The following is a 23,650-nucleotide window of genomic DNA, read 5'->3' on the forward strand; positions in this document are numbered from 1 at the left end:
GAATAAGAATAAGTTAGTAGGTCACGATTCCAACTCTAAACCCCTAGGGTTGGGTCATGACAAAGGTGGTATCAGAGCAACGGTTCACAAAAAAAAAAAAAAAACAATATATATATATAATCAAACTAAAATAATAATAAATAATTACATGTGACGTTAGTTTTCTTGTGTAAAATCTCACGTTTATTCTGGTGTTGTAGGATGTCAGAGATTTACCTTGATGATGCTTTTTGGAATGACCTCCAGGCCATCAACTTAGATGAAATTTTAGCCGAACACCCTGCCCCCGCCCCCGCCCCCGCCTCCGCCTCACCTGAGGGTTGGGGAGATTCTGAGGAAATAGTCAGGGAATTGCACCCAGGTCTTGGCCGGTTGATAGGTCGGCCAATTTATATCCAGGTTGACCCTACTGACGACCCACACTTGTTATAGAGGCACAGCCTTGCCCATACACGCAGACGTTTTCTCGGACCATCTCGCGTCTTTGGAGTCGCCCCGGGTCATGACCGCCCACATTATATTATAGGCCCCCTACCCCCAGAGTTTGCAGCCAGAAGGGGAAACGTGTACCCCGAGGATTTCATTTTCACCACAGCCCCAAATCCATTAGAGATCATTAATATGCAAAGTGTTGACTTCGAAAATGATTTGTTATATGTTGAGACACCTGTTTGGATTGTCGACCGAACATTTGTGGGTCATATCAGTCTATCTCCATTTTCGCAGTTCAGGTAGCATGGGTGTGTTTTGGTATAATCCAGTTGGGGTGGGAGTTCGAGCTTTTTATGCAGCACTATTTCCCCTAGTTTTTCGGCCCATCTGACCCACCACTCTAGATCTGGCTAGTAGAAAATCTTTTGTATGCTGATCTTGATATGTTCCAATCCCCTTTTTGTTGACTTTTGTTTTTGTTTACCGCAGGGATGGGACACTAACATGTTCTAACTAATGTAATGTGAGTTGAAAAAAATATATATATATAAATAAATAACAATGTGTAATGTCAGCAGTTTATATGAATATAAAGTGTACTACATATATATTGTGCTACATATATACATATATATATATATGCTGCGTTGAAAACATAATGCCTCGTTTATTACTTGTAGAATGGCTAATGGTAATGGAAGTGAGTCATCAGTTAGCGGAACGGAATCGATGGAAAGAGTAATGGAAAGAGCGGTTGCTAGTTTTCTACAAGCCTTGTAAGCTAACATCAACAATGGGACACCGGAACAGCGAGAAGGGCCGGTTACCATAAAACAGTTCCAGGATCTGAAACCCACCACATTTACTGGTGGCCCAGACCCAATGGTAGCAGATGCTTGGGTTAAAGACATGGAAAAGATTTTTTGTGCTCTACCCTGCACTGAGAGGCAACAGGTAACTTTCGCCACTTTTACTTTCAAAGACAATGCGCAGGAATGGTGGCTTCTCACTCTGGCCAAAGAAGAAATTACAACGTGGGAAAGATTCTTGGAAGTATTCTATGAAAAATACTTTCCAGATTCATTGCGGGAACAGAAGGCATCCGAATTCATACATCTGAAGCAGGGAACAATGACGGTGGCTGAATATGAGAGCAAGTTCACACAACTCGCTCGGTTTGCAACATACGTTATCCCCACCAAAACTCGAAAAGCAAGAAAATTTGAAGCAGGATTGGATGCTGGAATTAAAGACAAGCTTGAAGTTTTGAAATTGCCAACCTATGCAGAAGTGGTGGACCGGGCGTACATAGCAGAAAAGGGAATTAAAGCCTCGCGTTCCGGAGAACCAAGCTACAAGAAGCGATTCTGGGAAAGAGATAACAGAAGACCCGGTGTTGCACCTCATAAAAAGGTGAACATGGGCACAACCAGCTCAGGCCACCACGGTCCTACCAACCCCCAAGGTGGCACTATTCCAACTTGCCCCACTTGTGGAAGGGTTCATTGGGGACAATGCCATCAAGACACGGGAGCATGTTTTAGATGCGGACAGTTTGGCCACTTGTTAAGGGATTGTCCAAAAATGGTTAATCCTACAGCCAGTCCCTCTGGCCCAGTCAGGAAAACCGCGAAACTGGGAGGAGAAAAGAAGGACCAAAACCGCCAAGGTCGGGCTTTCGCCTTAGTACCTGGAAAACCGAAAGTTACCGAAAATGTTGTGTCAGGTACACTTTTTATCTGTGGTCTTTTAGCTCATGTCCTTATTGACTCTGGGTCAACTCATTCTTTTATTGCACCACACTTTGCCGCCAAGTTGGTGTCAACACCCGAACCATTGGGATATACATTGTCTGTGTCTTTTCCTTCTGGTAAGTCTACCTGTAGTACTGATGTGTACAGGTCTTGTGTTGTATTCCTAAAAGGCAAAACTTTATATGTAGACTTGATTCCCCTCCGCATTGGAAACTTTGATGTAATCTTAGGTATGGATTGGCTGGCTGCCAACCGCGCCTCTATCGATTGTAAAGCCAAAAAGGTCTCCTTTAAGCTACCAAACCAACCCGAACTTGTCTTTGATGGGGCTGAAGTTTCTAACCCTTCCTGTATCATATCCTCCATGGTGGCCCAAGGACTCCTAAGAAAGGGTTGTGGTAGTTATATTTGTTATGTGATTGACACACAAAAAGAGGCCCCTACCGTTGATGCAATTCTTGTGGTTCGAGAATTCCCGGATGTCTTTCTTGAAGATCTACCCGGTATTCCAGTTGACCGGGAGATCGAATTCACCATTGAAACCCAACCTGGCACGCAGCCTATATCAAAAACTCCTTATCGCATGTCGATGACAGAATTGAAAGAGCTGAAGACTCAACCCCAGGAACTCCTGGACAAAGGTTTTATCCGACCTAGTACCTCACCTTGGGGAGCTCCAGTATTGTTCGTGAAGAAAAAGGATGGCACGATGAGATTATGCATTGATTACCGGGAGCTGAACAAGGTCACCATCAAGAATCGATATCCTCTGTCGCGAATCGATGACTTGTTTGATCAACTTCAAGGCGCACAAGTGTTTTCCAAAATTGACTTACGTTCTGGCTATCATCAACTAAACGTTAAAACGGAAAGCATTGAAAAGACTGCCTTTAGAACCCGTTACGGGCACTACGAATTTCTCGTCATGCCTTTTGGCGTCACAAATGCCCCGGCAGCCTTCATGGACCTCATGAACAGAGTGTTCAAACCCTACCTTGATGAGTTCGTCATCGTCTTCATTCACGACATCCTCATATACTCCAAGTCACCAGAAGCTCATGAGCGGCACTTGCGAATGGTTCTACCTACACTACGTGATCACAAACTCTACGCCAAGTTGAAGAAATGCGAATTCTGGATCACTAGTGTACACATTCTCGGTCACGTCATTAATAAAGATGGCATCTCGGTTGACCCCCAAAAAGTTGATGTAATCGTGGACTGGCCACGACCCACCAATGTATCGGAAATCCGAAGTTTCTTGGGTTTAGCTGGCTATTATCGACGCTTCGTGCAAGATTTCTCAAAAATAGCATCGCCCTTGACCCAGCTAACTCAGAAGAACACACCCTTTGAATGGACTAATAAACAGGAGCGTTGCTTTCAAGAATTAAAAGGTCGACTTGTGTCAGCCCCTATACTAGCACTCCCTACCAGAGCAAATGGGTTCGTAATCTATAGTGATGCCTCATACAGTGGGTTGGGTTGCGTTCTCATGCAAGACGGAAAAGTCATTGCTTATGCGTCACGACAATTGAAGACTCACGAGAAGAACTACCCGACTCACGATTTGGAATTGGCTGCAGTGATCTTTGCTCTCAAAATCTGGCGTCATTATCTCTACGGTACAACCTGCGAGATTTATACTGACCACAAAAGTCTAAAATATCTATTCACACAGAAGGAATTGAATATGAGGCAACGACGGTGGTTGGAATTTATGAAAGACTACGATATAGAAATCCATCACCATCCGGGCAAAGCTAACGTGGTAGCAGACGCACTGAGCCGGAAGTCAACAAGAAACTTGGCATGCACACTCGTTTCTTGCAAGGTCAATGGGTTACTCGCCAACGTAACCATGGAACCTACATTGATTGAAGAAATTAAAGCGCGCCAATGGGAAGATAAACTTTTGAAGAAAAAGTACGAGGAACAAGGAAACACGCCTGATCCTGATTTCATCATAAACAATGGGATACTGAAATTTCGGAACCAAATTAGCATACCCGACATCCCAGATCTCAAGAAGAAGATACTGGAGGAAGCTCATAACTCAAGATTTGCAGTCCACCCTGGCAACACAAAGATGTATCATGATCTGAAGGAACACTACTGGTGGACCGGAATGAAAAGAGATATAGTAAACCATGTTTCTAAATGTTTGCATTGTCAGCGTGTTAAAGCAGAACATCAGAGACCGGCAAGGCTATTGCAACCACTCCCTATTCCTGAATGGAAATGGGAACACATTACTATGGACTTTGTGGTCGGGCTACCACAGTCTTTTTCAAAGAATGATGCAATATGGGTTATAGTAGACCGATTAACAAAGTCAGCACACTTTCTACCAATCAAAATCATGTACCATCTGAATAAGTTTGCCACTTTATATATCAAAGAGATTATTCGGTTGCATGGTATTCCAGTTTCAATCGTGTCTGACCGAGACCCTCGTTTCGTGTCTCACTTCTGGAATAAAGTGCAAGAAGCGTTGGGAACTACACTGAAGTTCAGCACGGCCTATCATCTACAAACCGATGGGTAATCCAAAGAACAATTCAGACGTTGGAAGACATGTTACGTGTATGCGTGTTGGACCTCAAAGGTAACTGGGATGAGCACCTACCTTTAGTGGAATTCGCCTATAACAACAGCTATCAGGCAAGCATTGGAATGGCACCGTACGAAGCTCTGTATGGAAGGAGATGTCAATCACCTCTGTGCTGGACGGAGGTCGGGGACAGGAAATTGTTAGGCCCCGAAATCATGCAAGTCACCAGTGAGAAAATCCAACTCATCCAACAGCGGATTCGCACTGCTCAGAGCCGCCAGAAAAGTTATGTGGATACTCGGAGGCGAGACTTGGAATTTCAAGTAGGAGATCATGTGTTTCTCAAAATCTCACCAACAAGAGGAGTGATCTGATTCGGACAGCGCGGGAAGCTAAACCCACGTTACATCGGGCCATTTGAGATACTGGAAAGGATTGGCCCTGTAGCCTATCGCCTTGCACTACCTCCTGAGCTATCTAGAATCCACAGCGTGTTTCACGTATCAATGCTCCGACGGTATCTCCGAGATCCAGAACATGTCATCGACTATGAGAACTTGGAAGTTCGAGAAGATCTCTCTTACGAGGAACAACCACTGCTGATTCTCGATCGACGTGATCAAATTCTCCGAAACAAGACCATACCACTAGTAAAGGTCTTATGGCGAAATCATCACATCGAAGAAGCCACGTGGGAAACCGAAGAACAAATGCAAGCTAAATACCCAGACCTCTTTGAAAGTTAAGGTACGTCAAGTTTGGGGACAAACTTCTAATTAGAATGGGAGAAATGTGACACCCCAAACGTTTAATTAGAGTTATATATAATTGTAGTGGCATGTGATGAAAGACTATTAAATAAATAAATACATAAATCTAATTTGGCATTGGATTATAGGATTAATTGGAAATTATTTTTGGGAGCAAATTAACACATTTATGGAATTGTAATATTAATTGGGTCAAACTAAAGATAAATAATAATAATGCAGATAATATAAATAATAGTAATGGGTATAGTACTAAAATAAAATAAGTAATTTTATAAAAAGAAAATAAAATAAGATGTAATTTAATTTAAATTAGGAACATTGAAAAAGCTTAACATCAATTAAGAAGAAAAAAAAGAGAAAAAGAAAAGGAATAAAAAAAGGGCCCAGCAACAATGGAAAGGAAATGAATAAAAAAAAAGAGGAAGGAAATGGAAATTAGTTGGCCCAGCAACTGCTGGTGAATTACGGCCCAAAGGAAAAGATTTAATCTTATCCAAAAAAAGATTCAAATCTTATATTGAATCCCCAATTAATAACTCAACACCTAGCATCATCATGACCTTGAGAGAGAGAGTGGTAAGTGGCTGCCCCTCATGGCTCGGTTAACAGTATAAATAGGAGTAAGGTGTTGCGACTTGGAGAGGAAAAAAAACACGAAAAGAACAAGAGAAAGAGAGGAACTGAGAGAGAGACGTACGTAAGTGAGTATAAGGAACTCATCGTAAGAAGGTTCTGATAGTAAAGTAAGGCTAAGGGTTATAATTAAGGTGAGATATGTTATACCTTGATTCACCATTATACGTTTTACAAATGTTTTGAGTTACCATAGCTTATTTTAAACAAGTTATATTTATTAAGTTATGTTTATAAATATTTCAGTTACGTGGGTTACTTTCTAAACTCTATTTACTTAAAAAGAAACCCATGGATATGGTTGTTTAAATTTTAGTATATATTTGACTATAACCTTATAAATAATTATGTTTTGTAAGTACCACCACGTGAGTCTCACACCTTGGGGGACTTAAATAGCCATGAGCCTCTGTTTGACTACTTTGTGGTCCTCTGTTTGTCATGGATCCATTGACCTCTGTTCTGACTGTCACTTCTGTGACCTCTGTTCTGTTCTATTTTATACCGTGGTTATGATTATTTATTTACATGATTTCTGTATTCTGCCACTTTAAATAAATTGTCATTTTAAATTAAATTATGCAAATGTTTAGCCTAACTAGTTATCCATAGATATTTTGTATTGTAACGCCCTCAAAATTAATACCCATAATATATATAACATTGACATGCATTAATAAAAGAAAACCTACCATTATACTATTCATCAGAGTATTACTAAATAAAAACATTACATATAACATCAAATTAAATGCCCTATGGGCTTACATCTTTCCAAGCCAACACTTGGACACAAAATTATGAGTTCTAACTCAAATACAAATAAAGCCCTAGGCTTGAATGTTTATCAAAAAAAAAAAAAACAAATAACCAAAGATAGTCTTCAAACCCAAAAGGCCAAATCCTCCCAAGCTAAGTCCTTGGAGGTAGCTTATCACCTGAACCTGAAAATGATGTTCCCATAAAGGGTGAGCCACAGCCCAGTAGAAAAATACTAAACCAAATATAAGCATTGAATAAAGCTATAGCATTCAATAGATGGTTAACCAAGATAATCAATTATAACTTAATACAGTCTCATGACACTAACGTCTATGACATGTTTCAATTCCCATTATTATCAATAAGGCTCAGAACCTGGCCAAATTTACTACAGTGAACTATATAACATATTCACATTACTTCCAATATCAACAACACAGATGAGACTCAGGCTCATATCAAAACACTTCATACTTCCCATTTGATACACATTTTAGTGCTGTATCAATAACATGTAAAAACACTTCAATATAATAAGCACACATAATAGTGATGCTAATGGAGTCCATCCCCTATCTCCTCCCAAACAAAATCCGGTTTAGAGGTCCATCCCCTATCTTCCCCTAAACCGTGGAGTACATCCCCTATCTCCTCCCACACAATATGCAAATGCAATGCTCAATCAATACACGTATTTTCTGTATTAATTCAATAGTCAAAATTAATGACTTAACCAATGTGATTAGTTTTAGTTATTCCTAATCCACATGCAATGTCTACAACAATCACGACTATCCTCCATCGATAGCCCAAAACAGTTATTTCTAGACTGGAAATAAATATATTAACAAATCAATAGGCGAGTGATTTAAATTATCCAACTACACCATTTAATCAATGAATTCTTCAATTTCATGAATTTAACCAAATTCCCCAATTTCCTTAAATTAATTATACAAATTAATTTATTATTACACTAGGGTTTTTCCCAAAATTACTAAAGTACTCCCAACATATCAAAATACCAAAACTTAGAACAAAACTTATAAGATGGAGTAGGAAATCCCTACCTCGAAGAAATAGCCCCAAAAGAGAAGATGGAGATGAAGACCCAAACTCCAAAATGCTCCAAACCACCAACAATTCAGATTAAAACGAAGCCCTCGACTCGCACACTCTTTTTAATGAAGGATCTAGGGTAGAAACACACCCTAAGTGGATCAAATCTAAGAGAGAAGGTGAGCAGGGTGAGAGAGAAGTCGGACCTTAGGGTTTGGAATCTAAAAAGAGGATGAAAAACTGATTAAAACCCGCTGCTGCCTAATTAAACTGGTCAGGCTCGCTCGAGCGAAGACTTGGTCGCTCGAGCGACCAGACACAAGAAATCCTCGCTCGAGCGAAGAAAAGCTCGCTCGAGCCAAGAATGCAATGCTACAGGTCTATACTAGACGCAATCGCTCGCTCGAGCTAAGAAAATCTGGCTCGAGCCATCAAACACAAAATACAACCCTCGCTCGAGCGACCAACCCAAAAACTGGACAGCAACACTTGGTTTCCGAACCCAACCAACCTGAAACAAACCTGCCCAACACATCCTATAATTCCAAATGAGAAAATAAAGAACGACAACAACAATTATACAATGACAGAATCTACGGAACCTAAGTCTGGATACAATAATCAAATGGGAAAAGACCGGGGTCGCTATAACCTCCCCCCCTTAAAAGAATTTCGTCCCCGAAATTAAGCATAAGTTTGTAAACAAAAACAAGTTTTTCTCAATTCCCAAAGATATTATATAACAACAATAAACATCTTGACCCAATACTGGTCACTTCATCTCTTTATCAAGGGGTATCTCACAATATATATAAAACAACATATATTTCAACCTGCATCATTATTATGCATTATTCCTTTCAATGTTAACAATTCCCATTTCATATTCAATCGCATGATATATACAACACATTCAACAATGTAATCAACATATGCAATGTTACACTAAACTTCTATAATGAAGCAAGTTTCAGGATACACCCATTTACCAATACATACTCAATGTTTTACAACTTAAGACATCTGCAAAGCTCTTAAGTTCAACAATATAACAAAATCTAATTATAAGATTACAAATCAACAAACATGTCCGGATATTTCTGACGGACTTCCAATTCACGTTCCCAAGTGGCTTCCTCCACTCCGTGATGTTTCCACAAAACTTTTACCAAAGGGATGGTTTTGCCTCGCAAAACTTGATCCCGCTTATCCAAGACTCGAATCGGTCTCTCCTCATACGAGACATCCTCATCAACCACTAAATCGGTCCAATCCAACACATGTGATGGATCCGGCTCATACTTCCGAAGCATACTCACATGAAATACGTCATGTACTCCGGACAACTGCGGTGGTAAAGCTAAACGATAAGCAGTCTCGCCAATTCTCTCCAGGATCTCAAAAGGACCAATGAACCGAGGGGACAACTTCCCGCTCTTCCCAAACCTCATCAATCCCCGTCTAGGTGATATCTTCAGAAAGACATGATCACCCATGTCAAACACCAAAGGTCTCCTCCTACGGTCGGCATAAGATTTCTGACGACTCTGTGCTGTAACAAGCCTCTTACGGATCAGCTCAACTTTCTCCGTCGTTTCCCTCACCAACTCCGGACCCAACAGAGGTGCATCACCCACCTCGGCCCAACAAACAGGAGATCTACACAGTCGGCCATACAAGGCCTCAAACGGTGCCATACCGATACTAGACTGGAAACTGTTGTTGTAGGCAAACTCCACCAACGGCAAGTGCCTCTCCCACGACCCACTAAAGTCTAGAACACAACCCCGAAGCATATCCTTAAGGATCTGAATAGTGCGTTCGGACTGCCCGTCAGTCTGAGGATGATAAGCCGTGCTGAAGGTCAACTTAGTGCCTAAGGCACTCTGCAAACTCTGCCACAACCTGGCAGTAAAACGAGGATCTCTATCTGAGACGATCGTCACTGGTACCCCGTGCAACCTCACTATATCCCTAATGTACAAGTCGGCAAGATGATCTACCGAATCTCTCACGCGCATAGAAATGAAGTGCGCCGACTTAGTCAACCGGTCTACAACCACCCAAATAGCATCATTACCTCGCTAAGTCCGCGGAAGACCTACAACGAAGTCTATAGTGACATGCTCCCACTTCCACTCGGCAATAGGCAAGGGTTGTAACAAACCCGCTGGCCTCTGATGCTCGGCCTTCACTTGCTGACAAGTAAGGCACTTAGACACGAAAGCTGCCACATCTCTCTTCATACCCCGCCACCAAAACTGGTGACCCAAATCCCGATACATCTTAGTGCCTCCCGGATGCACCGCAAGGCGTGAATGATGAAACTCTAGCAGTACCTCCTCTCGGCAAGACTCCGGCACAAACAGACGGTCTCGGTATCTCACACTCAGGTCGGGATACACCGTCAAACCCTTCTTAACTTTCCCACCGGAAATCTTCTCACGGAGGGATTCTACCTCAAGGTCACCCCTCTGAGCCTCTAACACTCGAGTCACAAATGTAGGCTGTACAACAACAGAAAACAAGGCCGCAGCCTCAACGGATTCGCCCAGAAGTAAATCAAACTCCCCAAGTGCACCTAACATCTCCCATTCCCGGATGGCTATACTAGCTATATCACCAACAGATTTCCTGCTAAGGGCATCGGCCACTACATTGGCCTTCCCCGGATGATAATGCAACTCGAAGTCAAAATCCTCCATAAACTCCATCCACCTCCTCTGCCTCAAGTTCAAGTCTTTCTGTGTAAACAAATATTTCAGACTCTTATGATCCGAGAATACCTCGAACCTCTCACCATAAAGAAAATGCCTCCAAATCTTCAAGGCAAATATCACAGCTGCTAACTCTAAATCATGTGTAGGGTAATTCTTCTCGTGAATTTTCAACTGACGTGAGCCATAGGCAACTACTTTCCCTTCTTGCATCAACACACAACCCAGACCCTCTCGTGAGGCGTAACAATAGACTGCATAACCCAACCCTCTCTCCGGAATAATCAAGACTGGAGCGGTGGTCAGTCTAACTTTCAACTCCTGGAACGACTTTTCACAAGTCTCACTCCATACAAACTTAACTCCCTTCCGAGTCAATCTAGTCAAAGGTGAAGCTAACTTGGAGAAATCCTTCACAAACCGGCGATAATACCCAGCTAACCCCAGAAAACTGCGGATCTCAAACACACTCTTAGGCTGTGCCCAATCTTGCACTGCCTCAGTCTTGGATGTATCAACAGACACTCCTTCCCCAGAAACTACATGGCCTAAGAACTTGACCTCTTCTAGCCAGAACTCACACTTCCCAAACTTAGCATAAAGCTTATGGGCTCTAAGTAACTCAAGCACCACTCTCAAGTGTTCCTTGTGCTCCTCCTCAGAAGGTGAATAGATAAGGATGTCGTCCACGAAGACGACTACAAAACGATCCAAAAATTCCCGGAATATCCAGTTCATCAAATCCATAAAAACTGCCGGTGCATTGGTGAGCCCAAATGGCATCACCAAAAACTCATAGTGGCCATACCACGTACGGAATGCCGTCTTCGGAATATCCTCTTCCCTGACTCTCAACTGATGATAACCCGATCTCAAGTCTATCTTCGAGAAACAACGGGAACCCTTCAACTGATCGAACAAATCATCTATACGAGGCATAGGGTACTTATTCTTAACCGTAGCCCGATTCAGTTTCCGGTAATCTATACAAAGTCTCAAAGCACCACCTTTCTTTTTAACAAAAAGGGCCGGTGCTCCCCACGGCGAAACACTAGGACGGATATAGCCCTTGTCTAATAACTCCTGGAGCTGAATCTTCAACTCAACTAACTCGGCTGGGGCAAAACGATAAGGTGCCATCGAAATCGGCGCCGTGCCGGGCACTAAGTCAATAGAGAACTCAATCTCTCTGTGAGGTGGCAAACCAACGAGGTCCTCGGGAAAGACGTCCGAGTACTCACAAACCACACTTGGCAACACAGTCTGGGTCTCATTACACTCACCACTCTCAAAGCTAGCAAGTAGGCCACTAAGCTCACTCCGCCCTCGTAGATTATACCCCGGTGGCAAAACACTACCAACCCGGTCCCCCAGAAAGTGAAAACACTCCCCGCTCACGGTACAACAAGTGGCCCTCTGGCGGTAGCAATCAATAACTGCCCGGTATGACGATAACCAGTCCATACCCAAAATGACATCAAAGCCCTTCATGGGCATAACTACAAAAGGAAACGGAAGTCTATGATCGGCGACCTCTATATCACAACCCCTGACACCTTGTTTCAAGATCAATTCACCCCCAAGAGGTGATACTACACAAATAGGAGATGCTAACTGTGCTAACTCCAACTCCAAAACAGATGCAAATGCAGCAAACACAAAGGAATGAGATGCACCCGTATCAATCAAAACATTAGTAACCGAGTTGCAAAACAAGAAAGTACCTCTCACAACAGATGGAGCCGGTACAAGATCCTGCGCGATAACAGCATACACGCGCCCAGACGACCTCTGATCAACCTGCTCACCCCTAGGAGCATAAGATTGCTGCACCGACTGGGACGATAAAGCCCCTTGATTGGCCCTCGAGGCCTGACCCGACTGAACTGGCTGCTGACCCTGAATCTGCCTCAAACCAGATGCACCAAGTGTGCCACCCAACTGCGGGCAATACCTCTTCATATGCCCTGGCTGACCACACTGATAACACGAGAGTGGCTGGCCTCTACCCTGACTCTGGCTCTGAGATCGAGCCGAAGATGATGCTGCTCTCTGCACTCCTCCCCTCTGAGGACAAACTGGAGACTTGTGGCCCAGCTGGCCACACTTGAAACAGGTAATGTCTCCCTGACTACCTTTCCCCGAACTAGCACTCGGCACAGGAAAAGTCGATCTAGAAAAGCTGCCCTGAGACTGCTGAGGATTAAAACCCTTCTGTCTCCTACCATCACCCTGACCATCCTGACTCCTTTTGGAGCCCTTCTGTCCTTCCTCCTCCTCCTGCATCATGATTTCCATGTGGGCTGCAGCATCAACCATACGCCCATACTCCCGAATCATAGTTCCCCCGACTCTCAACTTGAGGCCACGCCTCAACCTCTTCTCAAACTCAATACAACGGCGTTCCTCAGACGCCATCAACTCAGGTGCAAACCTGGACAAGCTAGTAAATGCAGCCTCAAACTCGGCCACTGAAGAACTCGACTGTTTAAGCTGACAGAACTGGTCTCTCAGCTTCTCCCTAACTGCTGGAGATAAGAACCTCTCCTGGAAAGCATTCACAAAAGCCTCCCATGTACCTCCTATACGACCTTTAGTGAACTTCCACCACTGACCCGCATCCCCCTTCAGCTGGAAAGATGCCAAGGTCACTTTCAACCCCTCGTCTTCGATGCCAAGCATCTCAAACGTCTTCGTTGTCTGTTCGAGCCATTCATCTGCCTTAAGTGGCTCTTTAGGATCACCCACAAATTCATCCGGGTTAGACAGGAAGAACTCCCTCTTCAGAAAAGAAGGTCCTGCATCCGCAACAACAACCCGAGCTTGATTCTCAGCTCTGAGAATGCCTACTGACTCCCTGAATGCCCCTGCTATTTCTCAGGCTAGAGCGCCCATAGCCTGCTGACCTACTAGCTCGGCCACATTGGCCTGGCCAATTCCCTCCTGAACTGCCGGAATCTCCTCTGGCACAGGCACCTCCTGCCTACTCGGCCTACCACGCCTACCGCGTCCTCGTCCTCGTCCTGACATCCTAATAAAGGAAACAAAGACGTTAGCACATTAATAAATGTGCCGAAGCTAAACACTCGCGTCCTAATGCATTGGACAACAATAATTCATTCCACGTAAGCACATAATAACATAAGCACCTACGAATTTCATTCCTGGATGATGATAGTCCCGAAGCGTTACTATAGTTCCGGTTGGAAGCAACATTGATCAAGTGCCTTTCCAACAAGACTACTAGAAACTCAAGGGTCTAATCAACATCCAAGGAACTACATTCCATACCCACATAGTCACATAAACATGTTATCATGTAAGCATATAACATTACACTAAGTCTCTATCAAACGAGACGAACCCATTGTGATACTAATCACTTCCCACGTACCCAAAGTATTCAAACCCGGTACGCTCTGATACCAAGTTGTAACGCCCTCAAAATTAATACCCATAATATATATAACATTGACATGCATTAATAAAAGAAAACCTACCATTATACTATTCATCAGAGTATTACTAAATAAAAACATTACATATAACATCAAGTTAAATGCCCTATGGGCTTACATCTTTCCAAGCCAACACTTGGACACAAAATTATGAGTTCTAACTCAAATACAAATAAAGCCCTAGGCTTGAATGTTTATCAAAAAAAAAAACAAATAACCAAAGATAGTCTTCAAATCCAAAAGGCCAAATCCTCCCAAGCTAAGTCCTTGGAGGTAGCTTATCACCTGAACCTGAAAATGATGTTCCCATAAAGGGTGAGCCACAGCCCAGTAGAAAAATACTAAACCAAATATAAGCATTGAATAAAGCTATAGCATTCAATAGATGGTTAACCAAGATAATCAATTATAACTTAATACAGTCTCATGACACTAACGTCTATGACATGTTTCAATTCCCATTATTATCAATAAGGCTCAGAACCTGGCCAAATTTACTACAGTGAACTATATAACATATTCACATTACTTCCAATATCAACAACACAGATGAGACTCAGGCTCATATCAAAACACTTCATACTTCCCATTTGATACACATTTTAGTGCTGTATCAATAACATGTAAAAACACTTCAATATAATAAGCACACATAATAGTGATGCTAATGGAGTCCATCCCCTATCTCCTCCCAAACAAAATCCGGTTTAGAGGTCCATCCCCTATCTTCCCCTAAACCGTGGAGTACATCCCCTATCTCCTCCCACACAATATGCAAATGCAATGCTCAATCAATACACGTATTTTCTGTATTAATTCAATAGTCAAAATTAATGACTTAACCAATGTGATTAGTTTTAGTTATTCCTAATCCACATGCAATGTCTACAACAATCACGACTATCCTCCATCGATAGCCCAAAACAGTTATTTCTAGACTGGAAATAAATATATCAACAAATCAATAGGCGAGTGATTTAAATTATCCAACTACACCATTTAATCAATGAATTCTTCAATTTCATGAATTTAACCAAATTCCCCAATTTCCTTAAATTAATTATACAAATTAATTTATTATTACACTAGGGTTTTTCCCAAAATTACTAAAGTACTCCCAACATATCAAAATACCAAAACTTAGAACAAAACTTATAAGATGGAGTAGGAAATCCCTACCTCGAAGAAATAGCCCCAAAAGAGAAGATGGAGATGAAGACCCAAACTCCAAAATGCTCCAAACCACCAACAATTCAGATTAAAACGAAGCCCTCGACTCGCACACTCTTTTTAATGAAGGATCTAGGGTAGAAACACACCCTAAGTGGATCAAATCTAAGAGAGAAGGTGAGCAGGGTGAGAGAGAAGTCGGACCTTAGGGTTTGGAATCTAAAAAGAGGATGAAAAACTGATTAAAACCCGCTGCTGTCTAATTAAACTGGTCAGGCTCGCTCGAGCGAAGACTTGGTCGCTCGAGCGACCAGACACAAGAAATCCTCGCTCGAGCGAAGAAAAGCTCGCTCGAGCCAAGAATGCAATGCTACAGGTCTATACTAGACGCAATCGCTCGCTCGAGCTAAGAAAATCTGGCTCGAGCCATCAAACACAAAATACAACCCTCGCTCGAGCGACCAACCCAAAAACTAGACAGCAACACTTGGTTTCCGAACCCAACCAACCTGAAACAAACCTGCCCAACACATCCTATAATTCCAAATGAGAAAATAAAGAACGACAACAACAATTATACAATGACAGAATCTACGGAACCTAAGTCCGGATACAATAATCAAATGGGAAAAGACCGGGGTCGCTATATGTATTCCCTACACTCTTGGCATAATATTTCTCACTCTGCTGTGTGCTTATAGCTGTTACCTTTTCAGGTGACGAGATGTAAGGGAAATCCATAACCCCACGAAATGGACCCTGCTCATGGACTGTTGTTAAACCACTATTTTATCTTTCTTTTTTTTATATTTTTGCTTCCTTTTGTCTCTATTCGGGGCTGGTCACTGAATAATAAAATAATGAAAGCCCTAAAAATATATTTCTTTTTTTTAAAATAGTAGTATGAAATAAAATTTTTGTCTAAGTATATTTGTTCGCTTGTGCAGTTTAATTTGTTTGAATAAGAATAAGTTAGTAGGTCACGATTCCAACTCTAAACCCCTAGGGTTGGGTCATGACACTTGTAGTAATTTTTTAACTTTTTAGCAAATGTCCTCCAATGCTACGGTTAGACACTAAGGTAGTATTTGGTTCAGTGAACTGAAACGGAATGGAATGATCATTTCATAAAAATGTTTATTCCCATGTTTGATTGATTAAAAAACTAATGACAAAATGCATTACAAATAGAATCATCATTTATCATTTCAATAGAATGTCATTCAAATATGTGAGCCTAATGAATGATCATTCCATTCCATTCCATTTCAACTCATTCCAATGAATCAAATAAAGAATGGGAGGACTTACGTGTAGGTCCTAATAGGTGGACTTATTATCTAATTGATCCTACAAGAATTAATAGCATTTTTCATTAAATACTATTAAAAAACGTTACTGATTGATAATGTCCAGCGACAATTTAAAATTTGTCACAAAAAATGCCACTAATTATAAATTTTAACGACAGTTTAAAAAAAATTGTCACAAAAAAATCACTAATTTTTAAATTTCAACAACAGTTTGAAAAATTCGTCACAGAAAAACGTCATTAATTGTAAGTTTTAGTGACAATTTATAAAAATTGTTACAAAAAAAGTCATTAATTGTCAATTTTTAGCGACATATGCAAAAAATTGTTACAAAAAATTATTTTTAGTAACGATTTTGCTAAGACTTATTTTGAACAAGATTTTATGAGAATTAGGTCCAACTATTAAGACCTATTGAAAGTTTAAGGGTTGTTTTAGGAATTAACTATTTTAGTTAATTTTTTAACTTTTTATAAATAAAAAAATGTGTAAAAAAATATAGAGAAAATTTGAATTTTTTGTGGTAGCTTTTTAGCTATTTTAGGCAATTACGAAAACAAGCCTAAGGATTGTTTTGAAAATTGACTTTTTATTTAATTTTTTTTTTACTTTTTACCCAAAAAAAAAGTGAAAAATTCTATTTCCATACACTTACTGTAGACACTCTATTTTGACCGGCTCTAAGACTTAGACGCTTTCTTTCAATTACCTTATGATGACAATCAGAATGTCTTTCTCACATAATCCTCAAAGAGAGATAGAGTTTGAGCTTTAATCCCAACCTTTACACATTTTTTTGCCAAATTATTTTTTATCCAAAATTCACCAATCTTCACTAACAAAAGAATCTTGTCTCTTCAATCTCTACTACCAAATGTTCTACACATCAATCCCCACTCACCATCCACTTTCATAATTATACCTCACCATCCCTACTCATCATCCACTTTCATAGTTACACCACACCATCCCTACCCACCATCTACTTTCATAATTACACCCCACCGTCCTCACTCACCATCTACTTTCATAATCACATCCCACCATCTCCACTCATCATCCACTTTAATAATCATATCCCATCAATCCCCACTCACCATCCACTTTCATAATTACACCTCATCATCCCAACTCACTATCTACTTTCATAATTACATCCCACCATCTCCACTCACTATCTACTTTTATAATCACATCCCACTATCTCAACACATCATCCATTTTCCTAAATCACACACCACCATCACCATTCATCATTCACCTTCATTATACATTGTCCCCCATTAGCTCCATTATCTTTCACTTTGTCCTTCACTTTGTCTTCCACTTTGTCTTCCACCGTTGCCCACTAGCATTGGCTATATAATGAGAGCTCTAGTCTTGAATTTGAGGATGGATTTTTGAAGAAGAGAAATATAGAGAGTGAATGCTAAAATTGTGTTAGAATTTGAGAGAAAAGAAAGTCTTAAAAACAAGAGAGTTTCCTTGCCAAACTAGTGAAATTATATAGCCTCTTACATCTTATCTTCCCTTTTCAAAACTACTTAAAGCCTTAATCAAAGGGAGAGTATTCTTGCCAAGAAAAGAGTGATCATACATTTGTTCAAAACTATCATTCTAAGCTCAAATTCTAGGCTCTTGAATTGAGAATTAAGATCATAATTCACAACTTTGAGGGTGATCAAGAGGAAGTTTGAAAATCAAAAAGTTCGATCTTTTTTTGGAAGGTAAATTTTTAATTCTTTCATTTTTCTTGCATGTTCTACCTTATATTTATTTTTTTGTGTTAGTTTCATATTAGTTTTATTGTACTTTTGCATGTTCTATTTTATATTTGTTTTCTTATTTTAATTTCATATTAGTTTTGTTGTAAGCTTGCATGTTCTATCTTATATTTGTTTTCTGATTTTAAGTTCATGTTAGTTTTGTTGTAATTTTGCACTTTCTATTTTATATTTGTTTTCTTGTTTTAATATAACTGATAGTAGTTAGTTGAGCCACCTACATATTTCTTGTGTGTTCCTTTTCTTGGTTTTGCAACAAGACGGCATTGTCTTCCGATGTTAACCAACCTTCGATGGTTGCCAAGGCACATGAAGTTGTTTCTTTTGTTTATTTTATTTTGAGTGTTTTGTGAGGTTTTTATTTTCTTGTAATATTCTCCTCATCCCTCTCCAATTTGGTTTGTAATTATTCTTTTAAGTGTTGTAATAATTTTTCACCCCGCTTCTTTCTATTTCGTTCTTTTACTTGCTTTCTTTATTTGTGAATATGCATCATATTTTGTTTTTCATTATACCCATGCTTTGCATCCATGTTTCATGCATCTTGATTCGGCTAAGTTTGCATTTGTGGATTTAATCAATTCCTATGTGATTATGTACGCTACTTTATGTTCTTGAGATGATTCACATGTCATATCTTAAAACCCGAATCTTTAGTTACATCTCATGAGTGAATTGCATTAGGATTTTGTATATAAGATCATGGATGTTGTATTAATTTTGTTTTGTAGTTGTTCCCAGGACGTTGATAAATATGTAAGTTTTTATGCTTTAGCATCTCGCTTGTGTGTATTTTTCTTATTATGTTTAAATATCCTACCATGTGGTCACTTGCTTTCTTGATATAACTGTATGAATGCCAGTGGATAGAGATTGCGTTGCTTAATTTGGAATGATGTTGATTTTTCATGTTTGTAAACTCAACTTATTTGGGTTGTACATTTTCAAAACTCTTTCGAAATACATAAAATCAAATTCTTCCAAAATGAATGGCATAGTCTATACTTGTATACTTCACATAGTAAATTTTAGGATTTATTAAATAATCAGAATATGAACATATAAAGAAAATAAAATTCATATCATGGTTTAGTAGAGGCCGATCTTTTGATCGGGTGAGCGGGGGTGCTCAATAATGACATTCCCCTTTCATACCTAAGGTTCCGAGCCAAGCATCTTTGGTGACGACGAATAGTGGCCTAGGTACGAGTCACGGGTTTCTTAATTTTTCCAAAACATTAGATGGTGACTTTAAGATCTGGTGATGCAGTCTATTTTTGGCAAAAGTTTTGCAATAAAATGGATTTTGTATAAAGTTTCCAAAACTGGACTCTCCTCTATGTTTCACATTGCATTCGTGAGGCTAGATCAAAGAAATCGAGGGTCCGAACTGTTTAATGCGCACGGGTCCCCCCATGCATGTTACATTTACTCACCTCAGTACACACACTTAATGAACTGTTATTTTAATGACAATTATACCCTAAAATAAAATGACCCTAATGGACATCAAAACACACTCATAACATTAAGTCAAAATTTTCTGTATGCACATCATTTAAAAATAAAAATAAAAAATTCAATAAACATCTTTTGAGTAAAAAAAAAATTTTAATTTTTCCATTGTTTCTTACTTCCTCCATTGTTTCTTAGTTTAAATCAAGTGAAAGGATTATTAAATTTCTAGTGCATGTGCTTATAAGTTTCAAAGCCAACACAATGACTAATCTATGATAAAGTCACAAACTTTCATATCAGCACATAACCCTGTAGTATCCAATAGTTTCCTCAAGTGTTTACAAATCTGAGACAAGCTGTTTCATCTTCTTCTTCTTGTGTTTGGATCAACTAAAAAGAGTTTACTCTACACAACGAGAACTCCATATTTTCAATATAGATGGAAGTCAAGAAACAACTTCAGTAACAGACTAGTGTTCAGTTGGTGAAGAGCATAGTCTACGAACTCGAATCCAAGACCCAGTATGACCATTTTCATACCAAAATTCAGCCACCATAGTCTACTTTTTTTGGATAACAATTGCCGAAATTATTGATTCTATTCGAAAATCAAGTTCTGAAACCAAATTCGAAACTCAATCATTTGGATAACCAGTACCAAATGAGCAAAATTGAATTTCTTCTAGGAAAAAATGAGAATTTATGAAAAATAAGAAATAGATGGAGTTGTAGGTCTTCAATGGAGTTGTCAAAAGAGTGCAGATTGACGAAAAACGAAATGGAAGGAAGATGTTCACTTTCAACAATGCAATGGGTCTTCAATGGAGTCACCGTGAGTCTTCTTCAATGGAGTTTGATGTTACGTCTTCAAGGTGGGTGGAATAGAAAATAGGTCTACACCTAGAATGAATGGTTTACGTGGCGTGTGTACAAGGATGTTAGTTTAGGGTATAATTGGAACATGTGATGTGTGGACTGAGAACAAAAATATAAAACCAATTTCATAAGTGTGTGTATTGTGAAATTATGTACACATAGATAAAAGAGTGTGTAGAAATAGAATTTCCTGAAAAAGTGTAATAAAATAGGAAGAAGGGTTAATTTTTTTGTAATATCGTTTTTACGATTTTAGCCTATCCATCGAGAGAGTGATGTACTGTGGTGACTGATGAAATGAAATATATATATTTTTTTATTTATTTTATTTAATATAAATATATATTGAAGTGGATCTCACTCTTATAATAGTTTAACACATATTAACCATACTATTGATGTATAGACTTAAATTTTAATTAACAAACACTTTACACGTAAAATTATGCTTTATTTTTATCACTTTTTAGAATTGATATTAATCTAAAATTGATATTATTTTAATATTAAAACTAACTAACAAATGCTCACTCTTAGAATTTTTATTTTACTTCATAGAAAAACATGAGACTTTAATATATTGCACATCGTGTATATAATTTATTCAATAAAATATATTGAAATATAAAATAAATCTTAAAAAGAATAAAGAGAATCCCCACACAAGGAGAATACTAGTCTCCACATAAGGAGAAAAATAAACCTCCACACATGGATGAAAAAACGTCTATAAAAGGAGAAAACTTCTACACAGAAAGACATTATTGTAACACAATAAATAAATAACCAAACCAAACCAAGCCTTAAGTCTCATCAAATGGGGTCGGCTACATGAATCATTCTTCTCTACGCGGCTCTATCAAAGGCCATTTCGTTAGTCAAATTAAATAAATCCATACACTACAAAAAAATCAAGATTTAGTAGTGGCCAAAACTGTCGCTAAAAGCAGGAAAAAGTGTCGCTAAAAACTAGAACACCTTTACCCGTGGTTGCAATAGCGGCGGCCAAACCGCCGCAATAGCCCCGTCGGCATATCCTTATAGTGATGTTTTTTTGCAAACGCTGGTATAGTTATTTTTATTGCGACGGTCGATGTAGTGACAGTTATAAATGTCGCTATATCTTGAATTTACCAATTACTTGCTAACTTTATAGCGACGGGTCAACTGCCGCTATATCCTTCACTTTTGCGACATTTTGTGAACCGCTGCTCTATTTTGACTCTATTCCATTAGTTTTACGTTGTCGCTATAGCCATAGAATTCGTTTTGAATTTTATTTACAGTGACGGTTATTAACCGCGGTTGTAGGCTATGTTTTTTTGGGGGGGGGTGAATAAGTCATAAATAAAACGACAAAAAACTACAAGATACAATGGGTATACCCTAGGAGCTAACCAACTATACAAAGACACAAACCAAAACACAAAAAAAAAAAAAAAAAAAAATCTAGACAGTGAAAACCATCCTGTTCACAAACTAGCAGCAATGACACCAGGCATCAAAGCAAACAACAACATCCAACAAAAAAGCCAACAACCTGCCAAAGCATGCATCAACAACAACACCAACAAGAAATTGTAGACTATGTTTACTGAGAGGGTAATTTTTGGGAAAGAATTGGGCCGAGCTGTGAGTTGGGCCCTGCGGCCCAAAGTGTGAAGGAATCGGTAAGAAGCCGTAATGTTATTTCGGCCCAGTAGAGGTATAGATACTCCGGCCCAGGAGAAGTGAAGTTATTTCGGCCCAGGAGAGGTGTGGTTACTCCGGTTCAAGAATGTGTAAAGCAACTCCGGTCCGGTGGCAGTTTGAAGTGAGTCCGGCCTTGCATTTAGTCCGGTCGTGACATACTATGGTTAGGTCGGTCAGAGCTTGCTATTTGGAAGTCTGATCTAAACACAACATGGTTGAACAGGGGGCAGCCGAGATAAGGAGTTGGAGGAGAGGACCGAACTAAGGACAGTTCGGCCTTCTGTGGCTCTACATAGCCAAGCTTATTTCGGCCATATGGTAGTTCGGCCAAAGTAAAAACCATCCCACTTGGTTTAAGCAGTGGGAGAGGGTGTAAAAGGATAAACATTATCCTTAGGAGTATGAATCCTAGGAGGACTCTGCATGGAGGAATAAAAGTCCTACTAGGATTGTGCCACAGGAAACTTATAAAAGCCCACAAACATCACCTTGGAGGAGGTAATTGAACATAATCTTTCTGAGAACTTAGAGCTTTGTCTATTTGTCAAGTTTTCTGACTTAGGCATCGGAGAGGTTTCCGGCACACACCCGCCGGCTAGCTCACGTTTGTGTTTTCAGGTGACAAAGCGACGTCGTACGGAGGAGCGTGGACTTGGTCAACAGGATTATACGAGGAGAATTATTTCCTCCCCGTACAATTGGCGCCGTCTGTGGGAAGAACAGACAAGAACAAAAACCTCTTGACTAAGCTTCTCCTTTTCTCATTCAATGGCACACATTGAAGACTTGCCGCAGTCCGCCGTCGACGGACTAACTCCAGAAGGGGGCGCAAGGCGTGAGGGATTACCTGCTGTCCCTCCCATGGCGGACTTGGAGCCCCAACAACATAATTCCAGGAGGAGCGGCAGGGGAAGGCGGAATGGCAGCCCTCGTCACTCTCAAAGTCCCAACAGGCAAAGGAGGAGGATTGATCCTCAAGCCCTGGAAGATCGCGTAAAGGAACAGGATGAACTAATTCGAAGGATGGCGGCGGACATGGAGACTTTAAAACGCCAGATAAAGACCAAAGATGTGGCGACAGGAGAGGGGCGCAAGCATAAAACGCCCCCTCGCCACTCAGAGAATCGTAGTAGGAATACTACGCCCTCTCAAGGAGAGAGCAGAAGCCTCAGGACAGGCGACACTCACTCCTTATCTTCAAGAACTCGTCACTCC

At 40.1% G+C, this 23,650-nt stretch overlaps 1 protein-coding gene across 1 annotated transcript; it reads left to right on the forward strand.

The window, feature by feature from the left end:
- The first annotated feature begins 1,314 nt into the window (after window positions 1-1,314).
- Window positions 1,315-4,734, forward strand: LOC145798566 (uncharacterized). Its single transcript, XM_082886756.1, has 3 exons — window positions 1,315-2,865; window positions 3,559-4,348; window positions 4,616-4,734. The coding sequence occupies exons 1-3, from the start codon at window positions 1,315-1,317 to the stop codon at window positions 4,732-4,734; spliced, it is 2,460 nt and encodes an 819-aa protein (XP_082742882.1).
- Window positions 4,735-23,650: the final 18,916 nt, after the last annotated feature.

This window comes from Camellia sinensis, chromosome 1 (assembly GCF_055761805.1).
Source record: "Camellia sinensis isolate YWXY chromosome 1, ASM5576180v1, whole genome shotgun sequence".
Classification (NCBI taxonomy): domain Eukaryota; kingdom Viridiplantae; phylum Streptophyta; class Magnoliopsida; order Ericales; family Theaceae; genus Camellia; species Camellia sinensis.